Source organism: Hypomesus nipponensis, chromosome 5 (genome assembly GCF_054491055.1).
Source record: "Hypomesus nipponensis isolate SF chromosome 5, ASM5449105v1, whole genome shotgun sequence".
NCBI lineage: Eukaryota > Metazoa > Chordata > Actinopteri > Osmeriformes > Osmeridae > Hypomesus > Hypomesus nipponensis.
The window spans coordinates 9,205,206-9,230,922 of NC_140365.1; the positions used below are offsets into that span (position 1 = coordinate 9,205,206).

A 25,717-nucleotide genomic window follows, 5' to 3' on the forward strand; every position below is an offset into this window, starting at 1 on the left:
TTTTGTAAGCTTATTAATTTATTTTTCAGCGAATTTCACTAGGTGTAGCCTAGTTCAGTGGTTCCACTTTGATTCGCTGGGTCAACATTTAATACATCTTGTTGCATAACAGCGTCATCTGCTGGTAGTTTAGGAGGCTACAAGACATAAGTTGCCTGAGTGGGGCTTGGAACTACTACTACCTGTAGTGAGGAAGTGGCATGGGCTGTTCCAAGGAAAGACTATAGACCAATTATTTGATTGTAAACATTCGGAATGCGCGCGCAATGTGGTTGCAGAAAACCGGGAAAGGATAGCATTTTAAATGGCAAAAGGACCACACGGATTATACAAATAGTTAGATTTAAAAAGACTAAAAAGGTCGAAGAGGACAGCCTTTAAGGGTATCGGGGTCAAGTGACTTTAGCGCATAGACAAGTGAAACGTAAATGTATTTGTCCAAAGGCCAAGAGCCTCAAAAAGTTAATCTCAAACCCTGCAATCCAGTGGCCAGAGATAGGATGACTTGATCGACACTCCAAGTGTAATAGACCGAAGAGAAGTTCGTCTTTTGCAACCGACACTGCTTGACAGTTGTGATGTAGGGTGATAATTGGTCTATAGTTGACCATATTACGATTTTTTTTTAAATCCTCTAACAGTACATCAGAATGAGCAGTTACATATGAAACTCTCAATCGGCAATTGCACTGCGCAACCGCTGTGGTGTATTTCCACAGCCATACCGTCACGATGATTCCAATTGGCTCAATTCAATGTGCTTTTTATAATCTTGTATTTCATTGGCTCATCCCCAACAAACCCGGAAACCGGTTTGTAATTTTCTTGGTCACAGCAAAAATGGCGGAGGTCAATCTGGGAACTGGCAAGCGAGCCTACACTTTCTTAAAAACCACATACTCACAGTTACCCCTAAGGTTTGAAGGCAAAGGTGCGATACAAGCGGCAACTGTAACAGTTAACCGATTATCTGACGCTAAAAATAACCGTGATCAAACCCAGCAGATTTTTAAATGGAGTCAAGCTGTCGGAATTCCTCGGAAGGGCATGAGGTTTGAAAACACAAGGACTCCGTGTGGTCTAACGGACGTTGTCAACAAACTTTGCCACGACCTTGGATTGAAACGTTACCGGGAGGAACTGCTTTGTGCATTTCAACAGAACAACGTTGATAATCATCTGCCTGATACACGCAGTGCGCCGCTATGTTTTTACCTCAGTTCGCCTCAAAAGGCAGACGGTCATGTCCAAATCATGGCCAGATTGTTCAGCAGGAGGGGAACCTGTCTGTTGGTGCCCACCACAAAATTCGGACACCACCAGAAAAGGAAATTCAGCACGGTATTGTTTACAAATAGGCAACCAAGAGTGACATATAATCTGCTAAATAGTTATGAACAACTACTGAGTAGGTGTTACGGCAGCAGTGACGGTAACTTGTCTGAGTCTCTTTACAAAACCAAAACCGGATATTATGATATCCTTGAGGTGAATCCAAACGCAACCCACGCTCAAATAAAAACAGCTTATTACAAACAGTCTTTCATCTACCATCCGGACAAGAACGCAGGTAGCGAGCACGCTACTCTCCGCTTCTCTGATATTAGCGAGGCTTACAATGTTTTGGGAAATAAAGGTTTGAGAAAGAAATACGACCGAGGTATTTTGAGTCAATCAGATATTACAGGAGCCAGTAGACCTACAGGAAAGGGCACCAGTAGTTCAACGTCTCAGCAAACCAGGGCTTCAAAGTCTGCCGCTGTGGGCATAGACAGTAAAAACATATTCGACTTCGACAAATTCTACAAGTCTCACTACAGTGAACAACTTCAAAGAGATAAGGAATTGCGCCAAAGAAAAGAGGATTTACTGAGGAAGAAACATGCGGATTTAAAGGACAGGGAGGTGGGTAGAATGCTGGAGATGGGCGTAGCAATGCTGGTGATAATGGCAGTAATCATTTTGATCAATTGAAATTGACAATGGTCTTGCACGGGACACGGGTACTTTATCTTAAATCACAGGATACACACAAGGTGTGAGTGCAGTGGACCTCAGAACAACAAACATCTGTCAACAGAAATGATTGGTTGTCATTTTTGCAATCTCTGCTTTCTAGTTTCTCTATGAATCATAATCTGCTACTGAAAATGCTAAATGCCTAAATATGTTTTAAGATAAAACCAGGCTATAAGTGATATGACCACACCACAAAATACCACTCTTCTGTACAATTTGCCATCACGTTGTCTGTTTTAAAATCAGTCTGAAATTTAAAAGTGGGAAAGATGGAAGGTGTGCTGTTGGCAGTGAAATAGTTCAATATTCTAAGGAATAGTGTAAAGTTAGTTGAAAAGTGTTTGTCAGGGCAATTTCACTTGGATTTGTCATTTCATTTTACGGAGAAGGGAATTGAAAATAGCATTATCAACCTGTCACTGAGAGCCCAGATATAGTGAAAATAAAACACTCAATTCCTCTGGCTTTTATATTGATGTGAAGAACTGGACATTTTGTTTCAAAACGAAGAAAAACGACAAATGGATTAAATACTTGAGCTTCAATGAGGTGATGCTACACTTTCAAAGCTGTACAAGGGAGAACGTGTGCATGCTTTGTGCACTTTGAACCAGTCGTCCTTCAATGAACTTGAAACGTGGATTACAGGTTCCAAGATTGGCTTGACCTCTAGTGGAAGGTGGAGGAAACCTTTTTCCCAAGAGACTTATGCCAGTGTAAAGTAATGTGTATATTAAATTGCCGGAAAAATGTGCCTTTATTTAACCACACGTTCTATGTAATTAAGAGGAATAAAGTATTTATGATGTGCTCATTGAAGCATTACATTGAATGAATACAGCCTTGGTCTTTATGCACCAGCATCAATACAAATACTGAATGCAAAAAGGCTCACGATGTTTGAAGTCAACATCCTATGCCTTTCAAGAAGAAACCGTTGAACTATGAGCCACTGTATGACTTGCAAAGTAGCACAGTAATTACAAATACAATTTTATTGTAATGATTGCATTGAAATGGAGTCACGTGTAAAATAATCTCATGTCCACTGTTTACATCTTAATTTTTGTCACATGAATCCAAAGTCACAACCAGAGTTAAGACATTATTTTATAGGGACAAGGTCCTATAGCATTGCCAAAATATTTCACTATTCACAAAACATTGGACTTAACATTCACCATTGTACCACAGTAGGAGATGCAGTATTAATTCATTGAGTCATTCAGTGAAGATTGTCTTGAGTTTAATTGAAAGCATCTTCCTGCTTTAAGGATATTCAACACTACAGTCTTTAGTTTAGAGGTGGATGTTCATATTTGGTCTAGAGATTGTAACAATTTACAAGTTATTTAGTGAAGGATATCTATCCCAGTTCAGTCAGCAGTTTCTTGTACACCCTTGTAAATAACAGTGCTTCCAGACTGGAGGTTATAACTAATTACAGCAATAGAGTCTGAGAAAGCTAGGCTACTCACAGTACATTAGACAGCTTGCTGCAGATTCACTTTGTCACTGGAACCCTTACTTACACCTGACTTCAATATTTATATATTTTTCCCCCTTGGTATACTCACCGGATACTGGGTCCATTAAGTGTTAAAAAAAATATACGTATTTATCCTAAATCCTACAAATACATCAGTATCAGATGTGACCTTTTTTAAATGTATTTTTTTTATCAATAGAGTGAGTACTGATTCTCTACAGCTCTTGTCCTCTGTGTGACATCATTCTCCTGCTGTTCATCAGCAGAGCCACTGGATGGCGCCAGCAAGTGTTCTGTACTGCCACTTCGACTCCTCAGGCCTCCTCCGTTCCCAGCACTGTTGCCCTCCAGCCTGGGGAAGGCGGGAGGGCCACGGGATAGGGCAGGAGAGCCCGGAGCGTGAGGAGCCTCCACAGACTGGCCAATGGAGTGCAACACTCCAGGATAGAAGTGTGCCGATTGGTGGAAGCCGTTTCGACAGGCAGGCTCTCTGACAGGGGTGGATGTCCTCGACACACTGAGCTCTACAACAGAGCACAATACGCAAAGGAAACAAATGTTAGGATCTTTCAGACATCCAAATGTGTCCAGATGACCACGCTCAATGAGCACACGTCCGTAGAAATTCAGTTTCCATGCATATTTTGCATATTGATCCGGATAACCAATGTGCAAACGAAATAAGAGTTGGGATTTGTTATTGTTATTATATATATACACATATTGTATATTATATATATTGTTAAAACGTTGTTATAATGCTCTCTCAATGAAAGCAGAGAACCTTGGATCTGAGCAGAGCATTAGCAGCTGCACTGGAGTGAGACAGGAAAAGAGAGGAACCAGCGGAGGGTAGAAAAGAGGGCTGAGCACAGACGGGAAATCCCACATGGGAGGATAAGAGAAGGGGGCCCTTAGGAAAGTACCCCCCTTTCACATCTTTACAGTGGCTGATTTTCATTATTATGAATATCTGATCCTGGAGATGTCCCCTACAGTAGGTTTCCATCCCGACCCTCGAATGAGAACCTACAGGAAAGGCTGAAGTGAAAAGGCCCTACAATAAGGGGGACAATGTGTGTGACATGCAGACAGGTCATACAATCATGCCTGGAATAGCTAAGCCATCCTGGAATACCAGAAAGACTGGGCAGTGCACAAAAAAAAAAAGAGACCCACTCTCTATGCAACACTACACACAAGGTCACTGAAAGTGAAACAGACATACTGCAGAAGCATCATCAGCACGTTGTACACAAGATGTTTGTTTTTTTTTACCTGGACAGCTGCGCTGCATTTGAACGTAATGGCGGAGCGTGACATCAGAGGCTCCGCGGGACTCGAGGGGGATTGGGTGGCCGTGGAAGTGCTGCAGCATGTCTACGACGTTCTGGAACCACAAGTGGTGCACATGACACTGGCCCTGGGAGTCCACGGAGAGACGCAGGTGCTGCAGGAACACACACACACACACACCGCAGTGTGTCGCGAGCACAGGTGTCACGGGATACCACGAGCAATCACGCAGACCTACGGTACGACACTACACCCGCGAGCAGCAGAAGACTGATGTGCGTGTAGTTGAGGCCAACACAGAAACCTATTCAACTCAAGACAGGAAAATCCCTGTACTGTGTACATGCACCTTCAGGTCTGCCAATGTTGTGATCGTGGCCAATGTCCATGTGAATGCATATGTGAATATGCATAATTATTTAACTGGCCAACTGGATCAATTGTTTTGAAAGAATCCCCCCTCCATCCCGTATTCCAATGGATTTGCTCTGACAGTATATAGTGGTTGTGGTATTGTTTAGGTAATTACATTTTAATTTAGGCTTCTCACTTTTTTCCCCAATGAAGAGGACAATCTACATTTGTTCAGCCAACAGTTGAAACCTCTCAGCCATGGCCAATGTGGTAATTGCACCTCACAGTGAATTTAAAAACACTCCAATCTACAGAGACTGACAGACAATTGACCATGTGCTAAGTAAATAGTTTCCAAACTTAAGACACAAACTTCCTAAAATAATCCTATTTAGAATGCTGTAATATTTCATCCTCGGCACACTAAATTGCTTCAACCCATCACTGGCTCAGGTGATGATGTCACAATGGGGTCCGTCATGTTTGGGTGATGTCATGTAATTCTGTAGTCCCTGTGCTGGTGTTGCACTTGCAAACATTCATACTTCAGATGACAGTCATGCCAAATAAGCTTAAGGTAGGCCCCAGGTGGATTTAAAAGTGTATATTAAGCAATATATAAGAAACACAGAAGGGGGATGTCTAACCTTGTATCTACTGTTACACTTTCCTTTGAGCAAAATGACTAAATGCGTTTTGGCTGCATGTTTCCAGTGCAGAGCAAACTTCAAAAAAGCTCCTTCAACTTATACACAATATGGAATGCCCTTCAAGAGACAAAATGCCTCGTTACTTTTGGGAGGGGTGGGGCTTGAATCATTTGTACCTTTTTATGCAAACTGAAGACATTAACCTCCTCATACACTAACATAATATCTACATCCTAAACAATGACTCTGGAGTATACAGGTGACTTGCCAGACTGATTTACTGAGAGGATTGCGTGCACTCTTCCAACTTTCAGGTCTTGAGATTAGGAACACTAAACCCCTAGGTGAGTCAGCACTGGAGTTCGAGCTTCAGACTACATGTATTCATTGATCAGACTTAAACACCCATTTCTACTGAAACGGAGAAGATGCTTTACCCAGGATACATCTTTGAGATATCAAAACTATAAATTCACATGGGTGATTCAGAGGTCTACCTGTTGAATGTGTCACAAGGAAAGGTTTATGTGAATTGTTCTATGATACTTTGCATAATCTATCATTAAAACATGTTTTGTTTGATATTAACTACACAACACATATATAGTAGTTCATATCAAACAAAACATGTTTTAATGATATATATATATATATATATATATATATATATATATATATATATATATATATATATATATATATATATATATATATATATATATATATATATATATATATATGTATAGGCTAGAGAAAATGAAAGTAGATTCAATGGAACATAAAACCTGTTGTGAGGCCTCTGCAACGATGTCATAATGATTGACCAGTGATGTCATGGAACTCAAGCCTGTGATTTCTTCATTGTGTTGTTAAGCTTGTAACTGCCTACGCACAGCTATTATATGATCACTTCTGTTAACTCAAATATTCAATGTATAATCTTCTTAGATTGAAAGAGCATCTCCTGTGAAGCAGCGATGTCACGGTCTCTGCCTCCAGACTTGCTCGTCTGTGAGAAGGCAGACCCCTTGGACGAGGTAATTGTTTTACCAGGTCATTGCATCTCTTATCTCAAACAAAGGCCTTCATTTAAAGCTTTAAATTATGATAATTTTGTTATTGGGTTCCACTTTCATCTACCACAGCCATTGTTAAAGGAAGAACATTTTGAACTATTGCTTCTTGTATGAGAAAATCAATTTGCTCCCTTGTATGTGTAATAGGAGATAAACGTAAAGGGCTCAGTTACAGAAGTGGAACATGGCAGACACAATCCGATTGAGGAGTGCCATCATGCCATGCTTATCAACTTCCTGAAGAATGTCACAAAGGAGTAAGTTTTGTCAAATTTGTACCAATCAAAACTGGAATTGGATGGTCAAATCTATTGCATTTACTACTATTTACCTATATTGTTTTTCAGGCAATGGATGATGCTGGAAGATGGTGTTTTTGATCATGTAAGAGTGACAGTCAGAATTTATGTGACTTCTCTCCCTTTTTCAATTAAGCCTTTGCTATGGGTGTTATATAGGTGTATCTACAGTAAGACATCTGGCACATTCTTTCTTGTGAAATACAGTTGGGTCCAGAGCTTACACAAGTGTGCTCGAAGATTGTACAGTTGGTCTCAGATTCTGTCACGAAATCAGTACTGCCAGGCCTTTACCAGATTCTTGACATTAAGAAAGAAGTGGAGACCACAACACTGCCATGGAAACCACCAGCATCATCTGTCTCAAGTCTGGACGAGTCCCGCGTCGTGACAGTAAGCCAGGCCGAGATGGCCAGTGGCAGTGGACAGTCCAGCCCGAGGAGTCACGTCCAGACCTCATCTCCTTCCTCTACACATGTGGACAAGAAGGACCAGGGACTGCGACACACCACCCAGCTGAAGCACAGGAGGAAGGACCTTACTGTAAAGAGCCATAAGAACCGAAGCGGGGAAGCGCATGTCTCAACGCCCTCCCTGAGGTATGTTTCTGCATGTACTTTAATGTAGATAAGTACATACATATATATATATATATATATATATATATATATATATGACAACACAAATTGTAATTTTGAAGTACAATTATTTTGAAACTTTTTCATCATTAAATTAACCGGGTTGGTGGCTGTTTACGTTAAAGGTCCCCAACTTCTCAGTCGGAGGAGCAGTCAAGTGACTCAAACAGTTCTGACGCCTTAAAAATCCTCCTTGGTGTCCCAGAGGAGAGTCTTTTCAAGTCTCTGAAGGGAAACCTGCAGCAGTCCATGAAAGAAATTGCTGAGAAATTATACATTAGAAGCAATCATTCTGGCTCCCAGACACCAAGTCCTGCCATGATGGAGGAGGCAGCAAAAAAAGTCATTTCTAGTGTTTCACTGGTCTTTCAAAGCGCATCATCAAGTCAAACCCCTATTCAGAGATCAGGGAGACGGGGAGAATCACTCTCCAGTTTAACCAAAAACCTGAAAAAGAAGACGATTCCTACAACAAACAAACAATCTTTTTCAGCTGTTCATTTTGAGACTGGAAACAAAGTTGGCCGAGAAAGCAGCTGCCTAACAAGAGACGTCATGACAATCATTTCTGATGTAATTGTAGCCAGTGGCGATAAAAGGGATGTTATTCTGCTCGATTCCTTATCTACAAAGTTAAAGATTCTGGCTTCAGACTATAACAAAGCAAAAGCCCTTGCGTCACAGAATGTGGACTCTCTGATTAGAAGACATACAAACAGTCAGTCGAGTATCAGTGAAACTGGTTCAATTTACAGGTCTCAATCTAAGCCCATGATGAAACTGTCGAGCCGGGAGTTTGAGCTATCCGCAAAGAAAGCTGTGAGTGAGATTCTAATGAAAAAAGCAAGTGCTTTGCTGTCGTCTTCGCAATCAACCGAGTCTGTTGCTAAATCTGCTCATCACCTAGAGGCAGCAGCATCTGCTGTTGTCGAAACCTTTGTCACCAGTATGGAGCATTTGAAGGAGTTTGCCAGGCACGAAAAGCCTCCCACTGCTGAGGACACTGTGTGGTCAACCGTTTTTCACGTTTTTAAACGAACGGAACACAAACTGAAGGCCTTTTTTAGCATGAGACCACCTACATGCCAACGTACGTGTAATACTGCCGCCGATGACCAGTTTACACTGCCAGAAAGTAGGGAGAGCGTTCCTCTATCACCCCAGGCCAAAATGGGAATCAGAAGCAACAGTAGAGTGTTAAAACAGAGTTCAGAAGAAGTCGCTCTTCCAGGAGGGCTTGGTGACCCCTCCAGGCCACTGTGGACACAGAAGAGCCCACTGGAACAAAAGCTCCTACTGACAACGTGCACAAAAGAGGTCATTGCAGAGCTCCTACTTTTATGTGATACAGACGGCTCAAACGAGGACCACTCCTCTGCTGAGGAGGGAAAAGCCTCGAACAAATCTCTTGAAAGACAAGATTTTGTATGGAAAGTTCTCTCTCAGCTTGAGAAAATCTCCCTCGGCAAACATTCCTCAATACACGATGACCCGTCTGTTCCTGATTGCGATGCCCAGTTCCCCTCACCCGCGACTCTCTCGAGCCACTCAGTTCAATCGCTGTTCCGTGAGGACTTTCAGACAGCTGCCACACAAGCTGTGAGTGAACTCCTAGTCAAGTTCAACAATGTGACGAGCACAATTGCCACATTCAACTCTGACACAAACCAAATAGATCATAGCACCGTGACAAAGGACAGACATGTCCATTCCACACAAAATGCGGATGCGGTCGCCTCTGACATAGTGGAGATATTTGTTGAGGACCTACAGAGAATGGCACAACCTACAGAGGGACAGCAGAGAGACAGTGTACTAGAAAGTATCCAAAAGCTTCAAAGCAGGATTCGGTCTGCGACTGCCCTTCTCTACCATGGTATCCAGGAAAAAATTCACAACTTTTCTCTCCCGCAGCAGAGCCAGGGTATGGGGACAGTTAGTGACAGGGAACCTAACCTGCCGTGTTACACTGGTACAGTTCCTCTGCTTATAGAGAACTCAGAACGCGGCTTTGGATCAACCACAACAAAACAGAGAGCGCGACGGTTTGCCACCAAAACCAGAGAGGTCATTTCAACCATCCTTACCTCCTTTAAAGACAAAACAGCCACTAATGCATGCTCCTCCTCCTCTTTGAGAAAAAGTCAATCTGATGAGTCCCTCGAGGTCAGTCTGTTCGTGAGTGGCGTCCTCACTCGGCTGGAGGACATGTCCCACTCGCCAAAGACATTTGAAGACTCCCTTCCAGAAGATTCTCTTGAGACGGCTTTCGCGTCAAGGGAACACGGGGACACCACTCCGGTTGAAGACATTGCATGTTTCCTGTGTCTTTCTAGTGGGGGCCTTCAAAGACTTCAAAGCCCTGAATTTCACACACAAGCTTTGGAGGATGTTAGTGGACTCCTGAACGCATCAACTTGGACAGCAAGGGATGAATGGACAAGGAGTGAAAATGACACTTTAAGCACAGGTGGTGGCAATAAAGACCTTGATTACACAACTGTGCACCCTATTGGGCTAGATGTCGATTGTCCCACCTCATCATTGCCAGTTGACACTGCCAGTGAGATCATCAAGAGCGTAGTGAACGACTTTGAAGAGCTCACCCAGCCAATCGAATCGTCGTACCGTCATGGACCAACCACAGCTCAGGTATCGGAGAGGCGGATCTGGGATGTTGCTTTCAATATGTACCACCACGTGCAGAGCAAAGTGAAGGAGTTTCTGATCGTTCAGAGATCAAACCAGTGCATAACTGTGGCACCCAAGTCCAGCCAGCAAGAAGAAACATCTCATGGATTCATCCGTTTAAATGACGGCACAGCATCATCTCAAGCACCTAACCATTGCAAGTTGGAACACAAGCGGATCAGGCGTAGAAGTACTGCCAAAGGTGCCTCCACTAAATCAAGGCGAGAGCAGGAGAGCGTTTTGGTGATACCTGGCACTCCTATGCCTACTGGTGTACCAGTTCCTGTTGGCCGTCCCATTATCAGGAGCAACATCATCGAGGAATCATTTGGCACAGAGGACACGCTCCCAGGAAACCTTCTCATTCAGGTCAGACAGGCCGCTAGTGCCCTAGCTGACGAGATGGTGGAGAGTGTAAAGCCGACCAAGAAGGAGGACGGGAGGGGTATACCTCACCCTCGATGCCTTCGCTATGCCATTCGAAAGCTCCAGAAGATGATGTCTGCGGAAGTCCTCCACAATTTCACTCACAAGTTCTTGGAGATCGTCGGCGACCTCGTTCGAGACGGCAGAGGCTCGTCGCACATCTTCGAACTGGGCAAGAGGACTTTGCATTCGACCCTCTTGTGGCTACAATGGCGAGACAGGACCTGGACCGCGTCCAGCACGTTATGCGCTCGGCTTCTCCCCATTTTTGCAGAGGAATCATTGAAGATGATCTTGAAACATTTCTGCAGGCAACTCTCCCCAAGAACATCACACCGGCTTAATGAGAAGACATATGCCTTGGATCTTGTGGGACAAAACACAACTGCCTGCAGGGTCATTCCTATCAAGATTGATCCCCGTGCGTCATTGGAATATGACAACACACTCAATCAGTTGTCCAATGTGATGAAAAGGGAAATGATGGATGCAATCTCAATAGGTTCAACTGACATGTCCAATTCTAAAGCTTTCAACAGGACCTCTGCATCCAGAACTAGCATGGCTACTAGAAAGATAGTTCAAGGAGTCTTAACTTTGGTTCAATTGTCAAGCAGTGCAGATGATTTGATCAACCACCATGGACAAACTGGAGACTCTCTTACATCCATTTCCACATCTTCCGAAGTGCTAAACAGAGAGGACTATCACTCCTTGGTGCTCACGATGTCTCTGAAACTACTGATGGAAATCTGTCCACACGCATCCGAGAGAGAGGAGGAGATGTCAAGAGACGTCATGATGCTGGTGCTGTCAGATTTCTACGCAGCATCTGGCCTATCAGGGACAGACGCCTACCCCCCGGGTCTGAAGGTTCACAGGATCTTCAGAAATGTTTATAAGGAGCTTCTGCTCACGTTTGGAACCAATGAAGTGCTCAAGGTGGCTGTCCATATTCAGGATCCTTATTTTATTAGCATTATGGCCAAATCCTTGACAAATGAGCTCCTAAACACATGTGGCACAACACCATCTCCAAATGTCACTCAAGTGTCATCACCTGGTGATCCTACACCTGGAGAAGTGAAGAATGAAACTCATGCCACCGCCACAGCAAAGAAAACCAGGAAGGGGAGATCCTATTCTATTTTGAAGAAGTGGTTCAACCAAAAGGTTAGTTTCATATACTATTTTCATTGACACCACTACACTGCATTATGATATAGTAAGCGTTTTACTGAAATTATGTCTGTGTATCGCAATATACCTCCGTCTAAATGTGATTCATGAATTTTCTCTCATCAAGCTAAAGTCCAAGGAAGAGGTTAAGATGAATGATCAACAGATCATGGAGAACCAGCATCAGCCAGCCTCCTCAACTGCCACAGGTATGTGTTTGCTTGGCTGAACTGTTACACATAACATGTCATAACACTGTCCTGTACACCTTGCACAGTTTATCTCCTTGACTCTTTACTGAATCATTTTTGGTTTCAGAGAGAGCTGGTGCGCCTTTCACTTCTGACAAAGAAAAGACCAGAAAATCTTCTGTCTTCCTGCGAATGGTTGGAGCCATCACCAAGGCATCTAGTCTATCCAGAAAAAACGACTCATGATTTCATATGAATACACTATATAACAATAAATTCATTTTGAAATTAAGACTAGCACACATGTAATGCTCATTTTCTATTCTATCGTCTTAAAGATGCTGTGAAGGAAATTCCATGATTTGCTTCTCAGTACATTATATACATATGAAATGAGTTGCTGAAAGCTAAAACTTTGTCACACTGAAATGTGGAGTTAGACCGTTGAACGGTTTCTCAACCCTTTTCAGCTCACGTTTTGTAGAGGTGGGGAAAAACCCAAGAGTAGCATGTATACGATTGGTGAAACCCAACCTATCCACGTCACAGCCACCTATCTACGTCACAGCCACCTATCCACGTCACAGCCACCTATCCACGTCACAGCCACCTATCTACGTCACAGCCACCTATCTACGTCACAGCCACCTATCTACGTCACAGCCACCTATCTACGTCACAGCCACCTATCTACGTCACAGCCACCTATCTACGTCACAGCCACCTATCTACGTCACAGCCACCTATCTACGTCAGATCACAGACCGTTGCATTCTGTTACTCAGCTGGTATGATGCAAAGACATGAACACATAAAACCCTCAGATGCAAGTAGGTCTGTTCTGATATCTGTGATTGATTCAGCTCGTGTTTAGCTAGTGTATTTAGCTAGTGTTGCTGTTGTTGCTAAATTCAATAAATTAAAGGGGGCGAAGCTTCAGCTCCTTCAGGCGACATGCCCCCCCAGCCTCAAGAAGAGAAAACTACTGATTTTCTCACAATTTCAAAGCCTGATTTAACATACTTATTTAACACTTTTTTCATTCGAATTTGGATGGGTAGTTAAAAACACATTTTTCTGTGGTGTGATGAACTTAAACTCTTTTTCAATTCCACTTTACAGCATCTCGGTATGGTCAATTGTTTGACCATACCATTCGCCATCTCAACCTCTGAGGAGGGCTTTACTCTGCCAAACGCTTTAGAAACTCTTCTTTCGTTCTTTGAGAACTTTTGATAATAGCTCACAAGATGGCTAGCAAGAAGTCCATAGACGAGAAGAGTCAAATGTGTGGGTCTATGTGGTTGTGGAACGAGTCCCTGTGTGACGCAGGGGCGTTGTTAGACCCTTTTTACTGGGCTCGCATTAACTATTGATGTCCCTGCCAAAGCTGATATCAAACTTGCGTCCCTGAACTGTTATAGGCCTATAGTAGGTTAAGCAAGGGGAGTTTCTATAGCCAAGTAGTGCATTGTGCGCAACAAGCTTGGAAAAGAAAAAAAGGACATGAATACGGGCCTGTGCCCCAGTAGAGTTTTATGTCTAACAATGGCTGTGGTGTGACCTTACCTTGGCTTTGCCCTGGAAGTTAAAGGGTTAGGGTAAAGGGCCCTTGCACACTGAGTGCAACATTTTCGTATGCGTTTTTTTGTAATTGTCAGCCTCAAAATTCGGTGGCTGTGAATTGTCAAAAAGACTCTCAAACTGCTGGCTATGGATGCAAAAAAGGTAGAAAATCGAACCCGATCCAAACTTTTTCTTAACGGACGAAAGTTTTGGAGGCAGTGTGTAAGCGCGATTGGCATAACGTGAGGTTGTATTTATTCATATTTAACATGCGAAAATGTTGGACATGAATTTCTGACTCAGTGTGCCAAGGCCTTTAGTCCCTTCGTGACCTTACCTTGGCCTTGCCCTGGAAGTTAAAGGTGAGGACGAATTCTCCGAGACGTGTCTCGCTCTGGCGAATCACAAAGAGCCCGTGGCTTCGAACACCGCCCACCAACACCAGTTGCGCAGCACGCACCCTCGACAGCGTGCCGTGAAACCATGGGTAACAGGTCAGAGAAGTGTCTGCATCACTGCTGAGTAAACCCTCTATGAAGATAAAAAAACAAAACAACATAACTCATTGGGCCAGCTCTATAAAAATACAGAACACTTCCCTACCTTTAAAACAATTACAAAACGACTATCAATGGGAATCTCTAATCTGACAATCACATCACGTCTGATCAAAAAAAGGTCTAGCTGTACACAGAGTAGCTGTACATATTGTACAGTAGAATCTGCACGTCACGTTGAAATAGCCCTGTAGCATTCAGAAAGCTAGACAGTACCTGCTCCAGGTCTGATGGCCTCCAGAGACTGGAGGAAGCGCTCCAGGGGGACGTGTGCGGGGTGGACAGGGGAGGCCAGGGTCCTACACCGGGGCCCTGGAGGCCCACAGGAGCCAGAGCGGGGCTGGCTGCTCCGGTGTAGTCCTGATTGGGACATGGACAGAGCATGGAGGACTGGTTACAGTAAGCAGATACAAAGCCTACAGCCTGACACTGAGGTAACGAGCCGCAAATCTATCGCCCCAGAGCCCAATTTGACCTGGAAGAGGTCCAATCTTTAAAAAAGATGCATCTTCAAATTCCAGTTATTTTATTGACTGCATAGTTGTACGTAGTAAATATAATGGAAGCTAGAATGAAAGCTGCTCTACTTTTGGCCAAACGGAGGAGGGTAGATGCGAAACTCACTTGGAGATGCGAGCTCACAACTGCACGTCGACACAGAGGGGAACTGGCCATGAGGGCATGATGTCAGCTCAATGTCGTCTCCACTATCCCTGTCACACACAGCAAACAGACACAGTCACCGAGCGTGACACAATTAGAAGTGGACGTCCATTTTGGGCATGTGCAGTAAATACTATGGGTGCATCCGACAAGCCTCCTCTCCATCTAAAACGTATCGGAATTCACAGGATCTTGCGATATTCACAGTGTCGTGAATATCCAGTGACACCTTTCTTTTAGAGGATCCACCCCCTGCGTTTTCACATTTTGTGGAGATGAAGGAGAGTGGATGCACATCCATTTTCACTTAGCTGTGCGTGTAGGAGGAGGCTTCTGTTTTTTTACCCTGGGTCTATGCAGTCCTGAATGTCAGCCACCCACGAGTGTTTCTGTAGAGAGTCTAAAGTCTCCAAGATGTACTCTTCTCCATTCTCCACCTACAATATGACCAAGGTGTTAGACTCGATATGTAATAGAGTTCAAAATCACAGATACACGGAAAATGTCACAAACCAGTTGTTTTGTATGAGCTGCTATTTTAACTGCATGTGTAAGATTCTTTTGAAAAGCATTCCTCCCTTTTCTGCCCCCCTCACTTGTTTTGCATACCCGGTTCACTCTTTCCTGTTTACAGTTTAAGCGACGTACTCCATGGCCCAGAAAGTGAAGGTACGTTTTATATCGAGGTTTTAGGATGATAATGTCTGTCACATGCCACTTCTTATGTTCACAAAATTACTATCTTGTCATGTGCTGCAACCAAAAACAGGCTATTCAGTTACAATATTACCATCTATAAAACATTCAAATACCAAGTGGAAAATATGAAGATATAACATCCAATTAGAAGCTTGTTTTTGAACTGACAATTCAAGTTAAGGTGCCATATTTAGCTGTGGTTTCTAATGGAAACTGAATGTTAAACTATTTTTATCGCCGTCATTTTCAACATATCGCACACCAGTTGCTGCTGCCCTAATTTGAGTTAGACCGTACTCATTACATTCACCATTTTGTTAAGATTGTGTACAGAACTTCATCCTTTCTTTCCTTTGTCTGATTTCATTAGCAACATCTGTAGTCTTTTTCATACACATGTTGTAGCTTGACTATGCTTGTTAGGTTCAAGATTACATTTAGTCATTTTGAATCATTTTCATTTGGATTCATTTCATTTTTTTGGATTCATGATTCATTTTGAATCATTTTGAAGATGTCAACTGTGTGTTGCTGACCTTGAGAACGAAGGTGTTGTCTCTGTCTGGCATCTCCAGGGGCATGGTTGTCCGAACCTCCACAATGGCTGACAGCGGCACACTCACTTTAGGCTTTGAAGACTAGGTGACAGGCAGCACACGTATTACGTAGAAGTGTTAGGGCACAATTCAAAAATAACAATGAACATATCTCAAACCTGCTGGGGGTTTTCACCCAGGACTGCATTATGGAAACCACACACTTGCAGTAATAATGAGTGTTGTGTTTGAAAAACCAATGATGGTGATGGGGGGGGGGGGGGGACCGACCTTGGGGGGCACGTAGAACTCCAGCAGGAACGCCTCCCGCTCCACGACCCCGCCCGCAGTCCTCCTCAGCAGCAGACGACACTTCTGCCACTGGGCGCTGCTCCCCATGCTGTGGGAGTCGTCAGCGACCATGTAGCGTAGCGCCCCCTCCCTCTGCACCTCGGCTGGTGGGGCCCTGAGGGCCGCCCGGGGGCCCCTGGGAAAACGCAGCAGACGAGGGCTCCAGCGGCCCCCGGTCTCCCCGTTGAGCCTGCGACGGGGTTCCGGGGAGGCGCCCCGGCTTCTCTGGAGCATGTCCCGGACGCCGTCCACCACACATAGGCTGACGTTCCGCAGAGAGAAGCCTTTACGGAAACCGGCTCCGGAGAGGCGCTCCACGGACACGTCCTCTGTGCTCCGGGACTGACCCAGGGTCAGTCCAGCAGGTGGCCCAGGGTTGTGTTTGGGTCGGTGAGCTCGAGGGCTGGGCTTCTCTGGGGCTCCCTCCATCGCATCCAGAGAGGCTCCGCAGTTCAGGGTAGAAAAGCGCGTCCGTTGAACACAATGGCCGATCCGGCAACCCAGAGCTGGAGAACACACGCCTATCAAAACAGGATGTGCTCACATGTGGCTCAACTGGGCGCGAAGGCTTTGATAATTCCGACCCGCTGAGCCAGCACAGATAGCCATTTGAAAGCTTCCAGTTTGCTAATCACTCCAACTTGCTCCAGACTCTAATTAGTGCAGTCGACTGGTGAAAACTGTGGAAGGAAAATATCAAAAGAGCTGTGAGGTATTTGGATGCACACTCCGTAGAGCTGCCCACATGTGGTGCTCCAGTAGTGCTGGCAGGCTTGCTTATTGTCAAGATTAATACGTTGTACACACAACGTTCTCCTTTGTTGATCAATCAGCATGTGCAGCACATAATGAGAGACATATAGGGCCTGGAGTGGCCCCCGTTTGCCGAAACAGCCCCTATACAATAGAGATGAATCCAACCATCTACAGCTGCAACATTTCATCAAAATAGCCGTCTCTGGTTCAGTGAAACATGAAACTCGTTAAACATAAGACTGACAGCAATCAATACAAACCCTGGGTTGAATTTCAGTTTCAATGTACAGGTCTTTGCTGAATATAAAGTGTTGCTATTTTGGGTGAGACAAACAACAAGGACTGAACATGTCTTCACCCAGTAACCCACACACTTCTGAAGTTATGACAGTGCAGATAAATTTGTAGCGTTAAAAGTTTTATGAAGCTTTGAACTCAATAAGAAGAAAAAAAAGAAAAACATTTTATTTGAGAAGGGATAGGGGCCAAAGGCTAAAGCTGGCAAAATAACTACTCCTCAGTGCTGGTATTAATCTAACATATGCTGACTGACATTAACACACGAGGATGACCTTTTAGGTCCGGTCAAGATGGAGGTCTGTGTCGGTAATTGTACGCCATAAGGTCTCTTGTCTGCAGCTTTGCAGATAACCTGACAAAATGTGACTGGTCTCGGAAGATGATTAATCCTGAGTTTTTTTTGGAGCTGTTATCGCTTGGTCCTAAACAGAATTGCTTTTAAAAGAGGGCCCAGTACGAGAAAAGGACACATCTCCTTATCTTAAAGACTATCCATAAATATTAAAGAGGGCCAATTAATGTTATCAGATTGAGGCAGAGGTGATTTCATTGGCCAGCTGCTTGCTTCACAGTGAATCAATGTCAGAACTGATTGTGGTTTTTCCTTTAACAAGCAAGAGGATATTTCAGGTTATTTGGTTTTTTAATGGATTTTGCCTGTCCCTATGAGGTGGTAGTTTTCAAATTTGGTGTCAACTGAAAGTGAAGGGTCATATCACCACTGGCTAGTGGAAATTACACCCCCCCCCCCCCCCACCACCACCAATTCTACATTAAATTTTGAAAGCGACTGTTACTACAGGATTTGTTTATGACAGCAGTTCTGTAGCCATGGCAGTTTGAACGAAATCTGAGATTATTCATTGGACGGACTTACTGAATAATGCCGAGTCTGGTGATCCTGGTGTCTTTCAAGGACAAGAGGGGCTTTAAGGTTGAATTGCTTTTAAAAAGGCCTATGGCATGATGCATCATTTAAAAGCAAGTGTAAAGTCTAATAACCATTAGGGATCATTTATAAAGCATATTATTGATAGGAATTAAAGTTTTGGAGTTTGTGGCTCATTCTGTAGGCATATGGTTTTGTTTATTTGGTTTAGGCAGGAGGACTCGGTAGTAGCGATTACTTGATACTTTATGATAGTACAATACATGTTTCGGGCATTATGGTTCTGCTTGCAGTGGCTCCATTCCCCCGACGAAAGGACACAAAGGACCAAGTAGAGGAGGCCAGGAAGGCGGAGGTAGTTGAAGCGGTGAGCATCCTGTGTCACACTAAGCAATGAAGAAGTGCAGTAATATCCTAGTCTAAATACCCCGCCCTGTTGAAGAAGGTGTGACATGACAAGATGTTAGTGACTCGATAAGGTCTCGGAGTGTCCTGCATGAACCAGCTCCGCCCATATTTAAATAAATCACTTGTCTCCATTGCTGGTTGAATACTCCGTATTACTTCTCAGACTGAAACATGAAAGCCCTGGAACAGACAACAGCATGTACAACAGAGTGAGTGAGTGAGTCAGAGAGAGAATGAGAAACAGAGATACTAAGCATGTATGTGCCATATTGTCACAGTGTGGATCCATCATTAGGACAGCCTGAGGTATGAATGGGTTTGATCTCCCTTCTGCTGAATCCTACTGTTGAATAATGTATGAACACTGTCACCTATTCCAAGAAATTCAAATGGAACTCAAGAAAAAAAAAAAAGCATAATTTACCTGATTTTTTTAGCTGTCCAGGGATTCATCAGCAACTATAATAATCACACAGCAATATGGAGAGCAATAAGGGAAATTCTGTGTTAAAACACAGCAACATAGTACGTACTCAAATATACCCACAAACTTGGGCACACATGCCATTTAGCAAGCATAAAAATGCTACTTCTCTTACCAAACTGTCTTTCAGTTCCGTGTACGCTTTAGATGTAAAATTAGTCATTGTTTATCTGTTGTAGCTAGCTGGATAGCATGGTCAAGGAAGACAGTCAGTTTGCTTTCAGCACAGACTAGTTCTCTAAATGTTGAAGGCTAATTCAGACAGGCAGCCATTGACACCAGCAGAAGGGTGGAGCAAGAAGCTTAATGTGAGAAGGTCATCTGTCAAGTCCTGAAATGTCTGAGTGAGATATTACCTTAATTAAGCAGTGTCGATGGCCAATGGGACCTTTAGACAGAAGTACAATAGGTGGTAGAGAGTATATCCGTAGCATAGGCAAATAACCAAACATGGGTTCTCTTATGCTTTTTCAATCCAATTCTACATTTGCAGAGGGTGAGTGATTGACTCTATTCCATACTGATAGAGGACCGGGAGCAGTGGTTGTTTGAACTAGACAGTTCTCTCTGATGTTCTGATTCCCCTCATGTGGTCAAACTCAAGACACAGATTCTCTTACCAGGTGGTGTTATTTCCACCCCAGTTCACAAGTTCAAAAGATTCCTCCAAAAAGTTCCAATGCCAATTGCTCCCTGGATACCCTAATGAACATTCCAGAAGTTTTCCCTCCCTGACCTGAGTCAGGTTGGCATGTTTCAAACTTAACTTGAACATGGATTCAACACACAGCAAAGAAGCAACACATCGATGTTCAATTCTTCTACTACCGGCGCTTTTAAATCCAACAAGCGTTGCTTGCTCTCAAAGTGCAAAGTTATAAACTGCTACAAGCTACAAGACATTTGTTTTTGTCAAGTAAACTCAACATTAAAGAGGGACGATGAGCAGTATGTTGTAGGTGTAAATAACCTTATTTCTCACATACTTAGCAGACCACATCTGACCCATTTTATCTGAACTTTTTCCTAAGCCTTGCGGTTTGCTTGGGGAGGTCTTGGGGACACATAATAAGGGCCCCTGGGACACAAAGACATCCCCCCCGTTACTTCTCTAGTTCCTGTGAAGAAGGGGCCCTCAGTAGTGTACATGCTCTGTGGGGTGAATCCAATTTGGTGTAAGTGGATTCTGCTTTTAAATTGCTTGCACATTTCTTGAGCCATGCGCCGTGTCTCTGAGGCATTTGCAGTTAGACCAGCGACATAACATACCTTATAGGGAATTATGTCCGATAAGCTTTATCAACTATATACTTGGTGGTGTTATCATATGTACAATGCTGTACATACAGTGGGAGGGAGGGAGGGAAAAAATGGGTCCGTTTTCATGTCAATTTTATGAAACTGGCTGTATATGTGAAGGAGACGGATGGAGAGACAGTGTGAGAGAGGAGACTGTGTTTGTGTTCTCGATAAGAGCAGAAATATGATCATTCCTGACCAGTGACCCCTATCTTCCACCACGTTATATGGAGACAGGAAGTATCTGTAAGTGGCTAAGACCTCTGACACTACCCCACCCACACATAGCACAGCAGCTGGCCAAACACACACACACACACACGCACACGCACACGCATGTGCACAAACATCAACTCACAAGCTTGTGCAGACACAAACACAACCACATGTGGAAACTCTCAGCAGGTCAAACATAGAATAGGTTACTACATGAAGGAAACTGCCCCTTTACACTCCAACAAATATTACTTTGAAAAGCTCATCAGAAGACAAGTTTTTGAAATGTTCAACACATCAATTGCAAGTTATCTGGTTGAGCCATATGAAAAAGAAACATTAAACAGATCGTCGGCTAGCACTGGGGGTGAATGTACCAGCACACATTCCGTTGTGATCAAGGAGACAAGGCTTTGAACAACATCACGAGCAAAGGCATGCCCGGCTTTTATCGACAAGAGGATGAAGTTCTCATGCATAATAAAACAGTAGAGATATGGATGTTATGGCGAAAACAGTCTCATTTCACTGTGACAGAGATGTCTGTCCCCAAGAATGGACCGATGAAATTAGCATTATTGACGTGAAGAAAGATAAAATCTGGTTTTGGGCGCAAGAGATGGTAATGTTTCCACTACTATGACTGCAAGACAATAGCTATTTGGAAAAACAACTCATTAGCAGATCGGACTAATCAGTGCAGTTGTTAATGATTTTAAGTAGCCTACCCTACAAAACCAGGCGTTATGCCATCTTGGGATGTAGACGGTAATTGCTATGAATCGTAACTGGCATTTCAGAAGTCCTACCATCAAGCCTTTAAATATAGCCTACCCACTAATGAAGACAATAAATGTAGCCTACCTAAGTGGATCCTTACGTTAGGAGCAGAGCTGTCAGAACACACTGAAATGTAGGCTACAGCTTCAAATTGACAAAACAACTGTCGTTGAGAAAATGTTCAGTTGGCTACTCTAATGTTAAATGACTAATCGGTAAAAACATTTAATTAATTGGTATGAATCATGCATTTGAATGTGTTACCGACTTTCAAAGAAGCACTTCATTAAGTAGAAACGAGTAAAAACATAACAGGTATCTCAATCACTCTATAATACTAAATAATAAAATAAAATGGATGAGTAACAATACATCAAAGCAATTATGTATACGTCGTTCAGACTAATTAATCCAGGAGGTAAATTTCAATTAATTAGTAGACTAAGCTTACCTATTTGTCAGCATACACGCGATAGTTCGGAACCAAATACCCCTGTTCACATTCAAACCACTCCATTAACAATACTATTAAATTGCTTCTGTAAATTGCTTTACAATAAAGAGGTACAATTTCTTCAAATGTTTGCCACACTCTCCATCTGAACAGAGCAGACACCCGAGCGCTCACGGCGTGGGTAGTCTGTGATTATGTGCAATACCGCCTTAAATTTAAAGGAGACGCGCTTGGACGTGGTTGTGTTCAAGTACAGAATGAGTTTGAACCCGGAGCTGGATGTTTTTCTCATTCTTTTTTAAAATCTCGTATCTTGGTTTGAGTTTCTTTGTTTACATATTGGCCTACAGTGTGTAGCATTTAATAGTGGATAATTGCTAGCTTGTTCACTGTAGATGTTGAATAATCAGGGTCCCATGTGTAAACGCGTTTGGGAGGGACGGGTAGGAGCGTTTGGCCTACCGAAGGATGCTCCCTCGCCCCCATGGGACATGGTCTATTAAACTCTACTTCCTGTACTAATGTCACGGTGACTTCCTAATCTCTTGGCAATTTCGAAAATGGCCATTTTCATTTTCATTCATGAAAGCTGTCCTTCAGTAAAAGAACCATGTTTCTTCGAGTCGTGGAGAAACAAAGAGGCGTGTTCATCCAGCAGCAATGCTCAGTCAGCGGTGACACCGATTCAGTTGGCTATTTATACCCACACGAGGCACAACCAATCATATCATATTTAACTCAAACGGAACCACAAAAAACTGCAAGATAGAGTGCATAATCAGGAGCAACGCGATGACTCACTGGTCCGACAATCTTAACGAGGAAACATACACAAAATATGCCTTCATAACATGTGGCATGAGAAACATGACCTTCTGCATTTCATCAATTTCGATGAGAACTGGCCACCCAATAACGTGAGATGATGAAGGACCACTTCTCTGGTGAGGTAAACTGAAATGTAAATGGTCAAGTGTGTTTGACCATACAACCTCCACTGATCCTTTCCCACTGTCATTCGTGGCTGTAACCAGCAAGGTTTGACAAGTCAAGTTGTTGGGTTAAAGCATCCGACAATAACCTCCATAGGAAGGTTCTAGAAGCCACAAAAAAGGCACCAAATGAGGGAATGGAGGGATGAATGCAAGGATATAAGTCACTGAGACTAAGAAAACATTCATCCTTGGAGCAAATACCCTAGAATCAGAATCAGAATGGGATTTATTCGCCATGAAAGTTTGCACAGACAAGGAATTTGCTATACGAGTGAACATCCCACCCCGACTCGAACGCAACAGGACATTTGCCCAGGCGGGTGACACGCTTCACAGAGTTGCCTCTGCGCCATTTCAGCGCTCTCTCACATTTCATCAATCCAACCCTCAGCATCACATGACACATCTGGACTCAATCCATCCCTTCCCTGTTTCCCTTTAAGCTGTGCGACTAAACTATTGGTGAACCCTTCGTTTAAAAAGTATCTGATTATCAAACATCCACAGCAATGTGCTGTGGCAAAAGAGGGGAAAAAATGTGTTGACTGCAGTGGGTGTTTGCAGTAGAGATTAAAGTCTCTCCTTTACAGACCGCTGATGTGTTGAAAGTAAACACATTTGGAGACAAATCCTTGTAAAACAAGTCCATAAGCAGTTTATGAGCTCCAGATCAGACAAGGGTCCTGCCTCCCTGAAAGGAGACCATGTTATCAGGATCAAGCATGCTCTGCCAGTTGGGCAGAATAATCACTCCAAGCTGTTTCCAATTACGGGCACAGGAACACCACAGGAGAAGGTTCAGGGCAGTGGCACAAACAGATAGACACAAGACTGACAAGAGTGCACCAAAAATGTCAGCACATAGGCAAATGTATACAATTGCAAAAACGGATTCAAATTCTGTGTGTGTGTGTGTGTGTGTGTGTGTGGAGATTGTACACACTCACGCACACTCCTGTCCCCCCTAAACCACACAATGCTTTGAAGTTGAATGTCCCTATGGTAATAAAGTGGTTCTCATGTGCCAATCGGGGGTTATTAACTGTGTGGCTGCCGTTATGTGGCCTGTTAGATCGACGTGGTGCACCAGGGCTGGGCCGGGTTAACCCTATGTGCCGCTTCGCCCATGTGTGTGCGTGCAAAGATGGAGGTCATGCATTACAAGAAAAAAGACCCAGCGAATGGCAAAGCAAAGAGACTTGCTGACGAGTTGCATTGGAAGCAATCATCTTCAAAGAAAAGCGAGTTGGATGGTAATGAGACAAAAGGGAGAGCAGCCCAAGGACACAGCCTCGTTTCGGGGTGTGGAAGCGCACCGAATGTTGCTGAAAGGGATGGCTCTCCCAGGGTTCCAGATGTACTGAGGGCTGACAGTGGAAGGTGTCTGTGATTCGCCTCACATCAAGCTCATTGCCAGGGCATCACAGGGAGAGTGACAGTGGTTGGAGAGGAGCCAGGCTGGCATGATTGGCATGTGTGTGTGTGTGTGTGGGGGGGTGCATGGTCATGTGATTTAGCCCGAGGCGAAAAGGCGAAACGAGAAATGAGAGTGTCGAGTTCTCAGCATGGCGTTTTTGACGTTGTCGCTGTTACCATGGAGACCCCGGAGTAGCGCGCCAACATCGTGTGCTGTGACCATGTGCATGCTGGGATAGTGAGATGATGCGTGGAATCCTGGCAACAGAGAGGAGGAGGATTATCACCAGGCCATTTCATTTGAGCATAAAGGACATCAATGAAGATAGTTAATTATTCAATTTAAATAAATCTAAACCAGTTAGAATAATCCTGTAAACAAATCTGCATACTATCAATGAATGTTCCAAACATAGAAAATAAAAAGGAATTGGGACATTCTTTGTATGTGTATTCTACTACAACAATCAAATTACTCGTTTTTAGAAATCGATATTACAGAAGAGCAGCAAAAGAAAATAAATAGACATATACATGTTATTAAAGACGACAATAGTTGAACGTTTACAACACAGCCATGCAACAGACAGTGTAGGCATTCATGAGAAGCAAATGTACCAATGCCATGCATGAACCAATGCCATGCATGAGAGCCCCTATAGGAACCTGTCAAAAATCCCCAACTCAATCGTTTTCAAATCACTTTGACACGAGGACAATTACATGGAAGTCCATGCATCCACAAAAGCTGACACGCTCACCACATGTGGTGGCCAGTGCTTCAGTGTATATATGAGAACGACACACACCCAGTGTGGTCAATGGAACGGAAGTTGCTATTTTTACCTCTGATGGGAAAAGCCGAGGGAGTCGGTTGTTTGTTCACGTCTCTTCCGTAAACAATCAGAACATTTGGATGTGATTAGGCGATTGTTACTGTGTGCTCGCAATCAAAAAGAAAAAGAATCACATTTGAAGGACCATTTAAGCCCCATCAGAGAGGCTTGTTGTAAGACTAAAATGGAGACCATCAAAAAGCA

The 25,717-nt window shown here is 43.5% G+C and overlaps 3 protein-coding genes and 1 long non-coding RNA gene across 5 annotated transcripts; 2 read left to right on the forward strand and 2 right to left on the reverse strand.

The window, feature by feature from the left end:
- Positions 1-815: 815 nt before the first annotated feature.
- On the forward strand, positions 816-2,855 carry dnajc30a (DnaJ (Hsp40) homolog, subfamily C, member 30a). Its single transcript, XM_084698568.1, has one exon. It carries the CDS (start codon positions 841-843, stop codon positions 1,972-1,974), a length of 1,134 nt encoding a protein of 377 aa, XP_084554694.1. The 5' UTR covers positions 816-840; the 3' UTR covers positions 1,975-2,855.
- On the reverse strand, positions 2,736-22,418 carry LOC146288329 (SH2B adapter protein 2-like). Of its 2 annotated transcripts, XM_084698566.1 has the most exons (9): positions 22,264-22,418; positions 16,621-17,360; positions 16,330-16,431; positions 15,440-15,531; positions 15,056-15,144; positions 14,648-14,791; positions 14,212-14,405; positions 4,787-4,958; positions 2,736-4,032 (listed from the first exon to the last, which is right to left on the reverse strand). In XM_084698566.1, the coding sequence occupies exons 2-9, from the start codon at positions 17,107-17,109 to the stop codon at positions 3,701-3,703; spliced, it is 1,614 nt and encodes a 537-aa protein (XP_084554692.1). In that variant the 5' UTR covers positions 17,110-17,360; positions 22,264-22,418; the 3' UTR covers positions 2,736-3,700. The 2 variants fall into 2 exon arrangements, with proteins under 2 accessions (XP_084554692.1, XP_084554693.1); XM_084698567.1 differs by lacking the exon at positions 22,264-22,418 and having other exon boundaries at positions 16,621-17,667.
- On the forward strand, positions 5,963-12,605 carry LOC146288330 (uncharacterized). Its single transcript, XM_084698564.1, has 8 exons — positions 5,963-6,152; positions 6,757-6,845; positions 7,032-7,141; positions 7,232-7,268; positions 7,391-7,782; positions 7,947-12,111; positions 12,245-12,326; positions 12,436-12,605. Exons 2-8 carry the CDS (start codon positions 6,786-6,788, stop codon positions 12,552-12,554), a joined length of 4,965 nt encoding a protein of 1,654 aa, XP_084554690.1. The 5' UTR covers positions 5,963-6,152; positions 6,757-6,785; the 3' UTR covers positions 12,555-12,605.
- Positions 18,815-20,155, reverse strand: LOC146288331 (uncharacterized). The gene is made up of 3 exons (XR_014755230.1): positions 19,874-20,155; positions 19,458-19,492; positions 18,815-19,213 (listed from the first exon to the last, which is right to left on the reverse strand). It is a non-coding gene; the product is annotated as an uncharacterized LOC146288331 (long non-coding RNA).
- Positions 22,419-25,717: the final 3,299 nt, after the last annotated feature.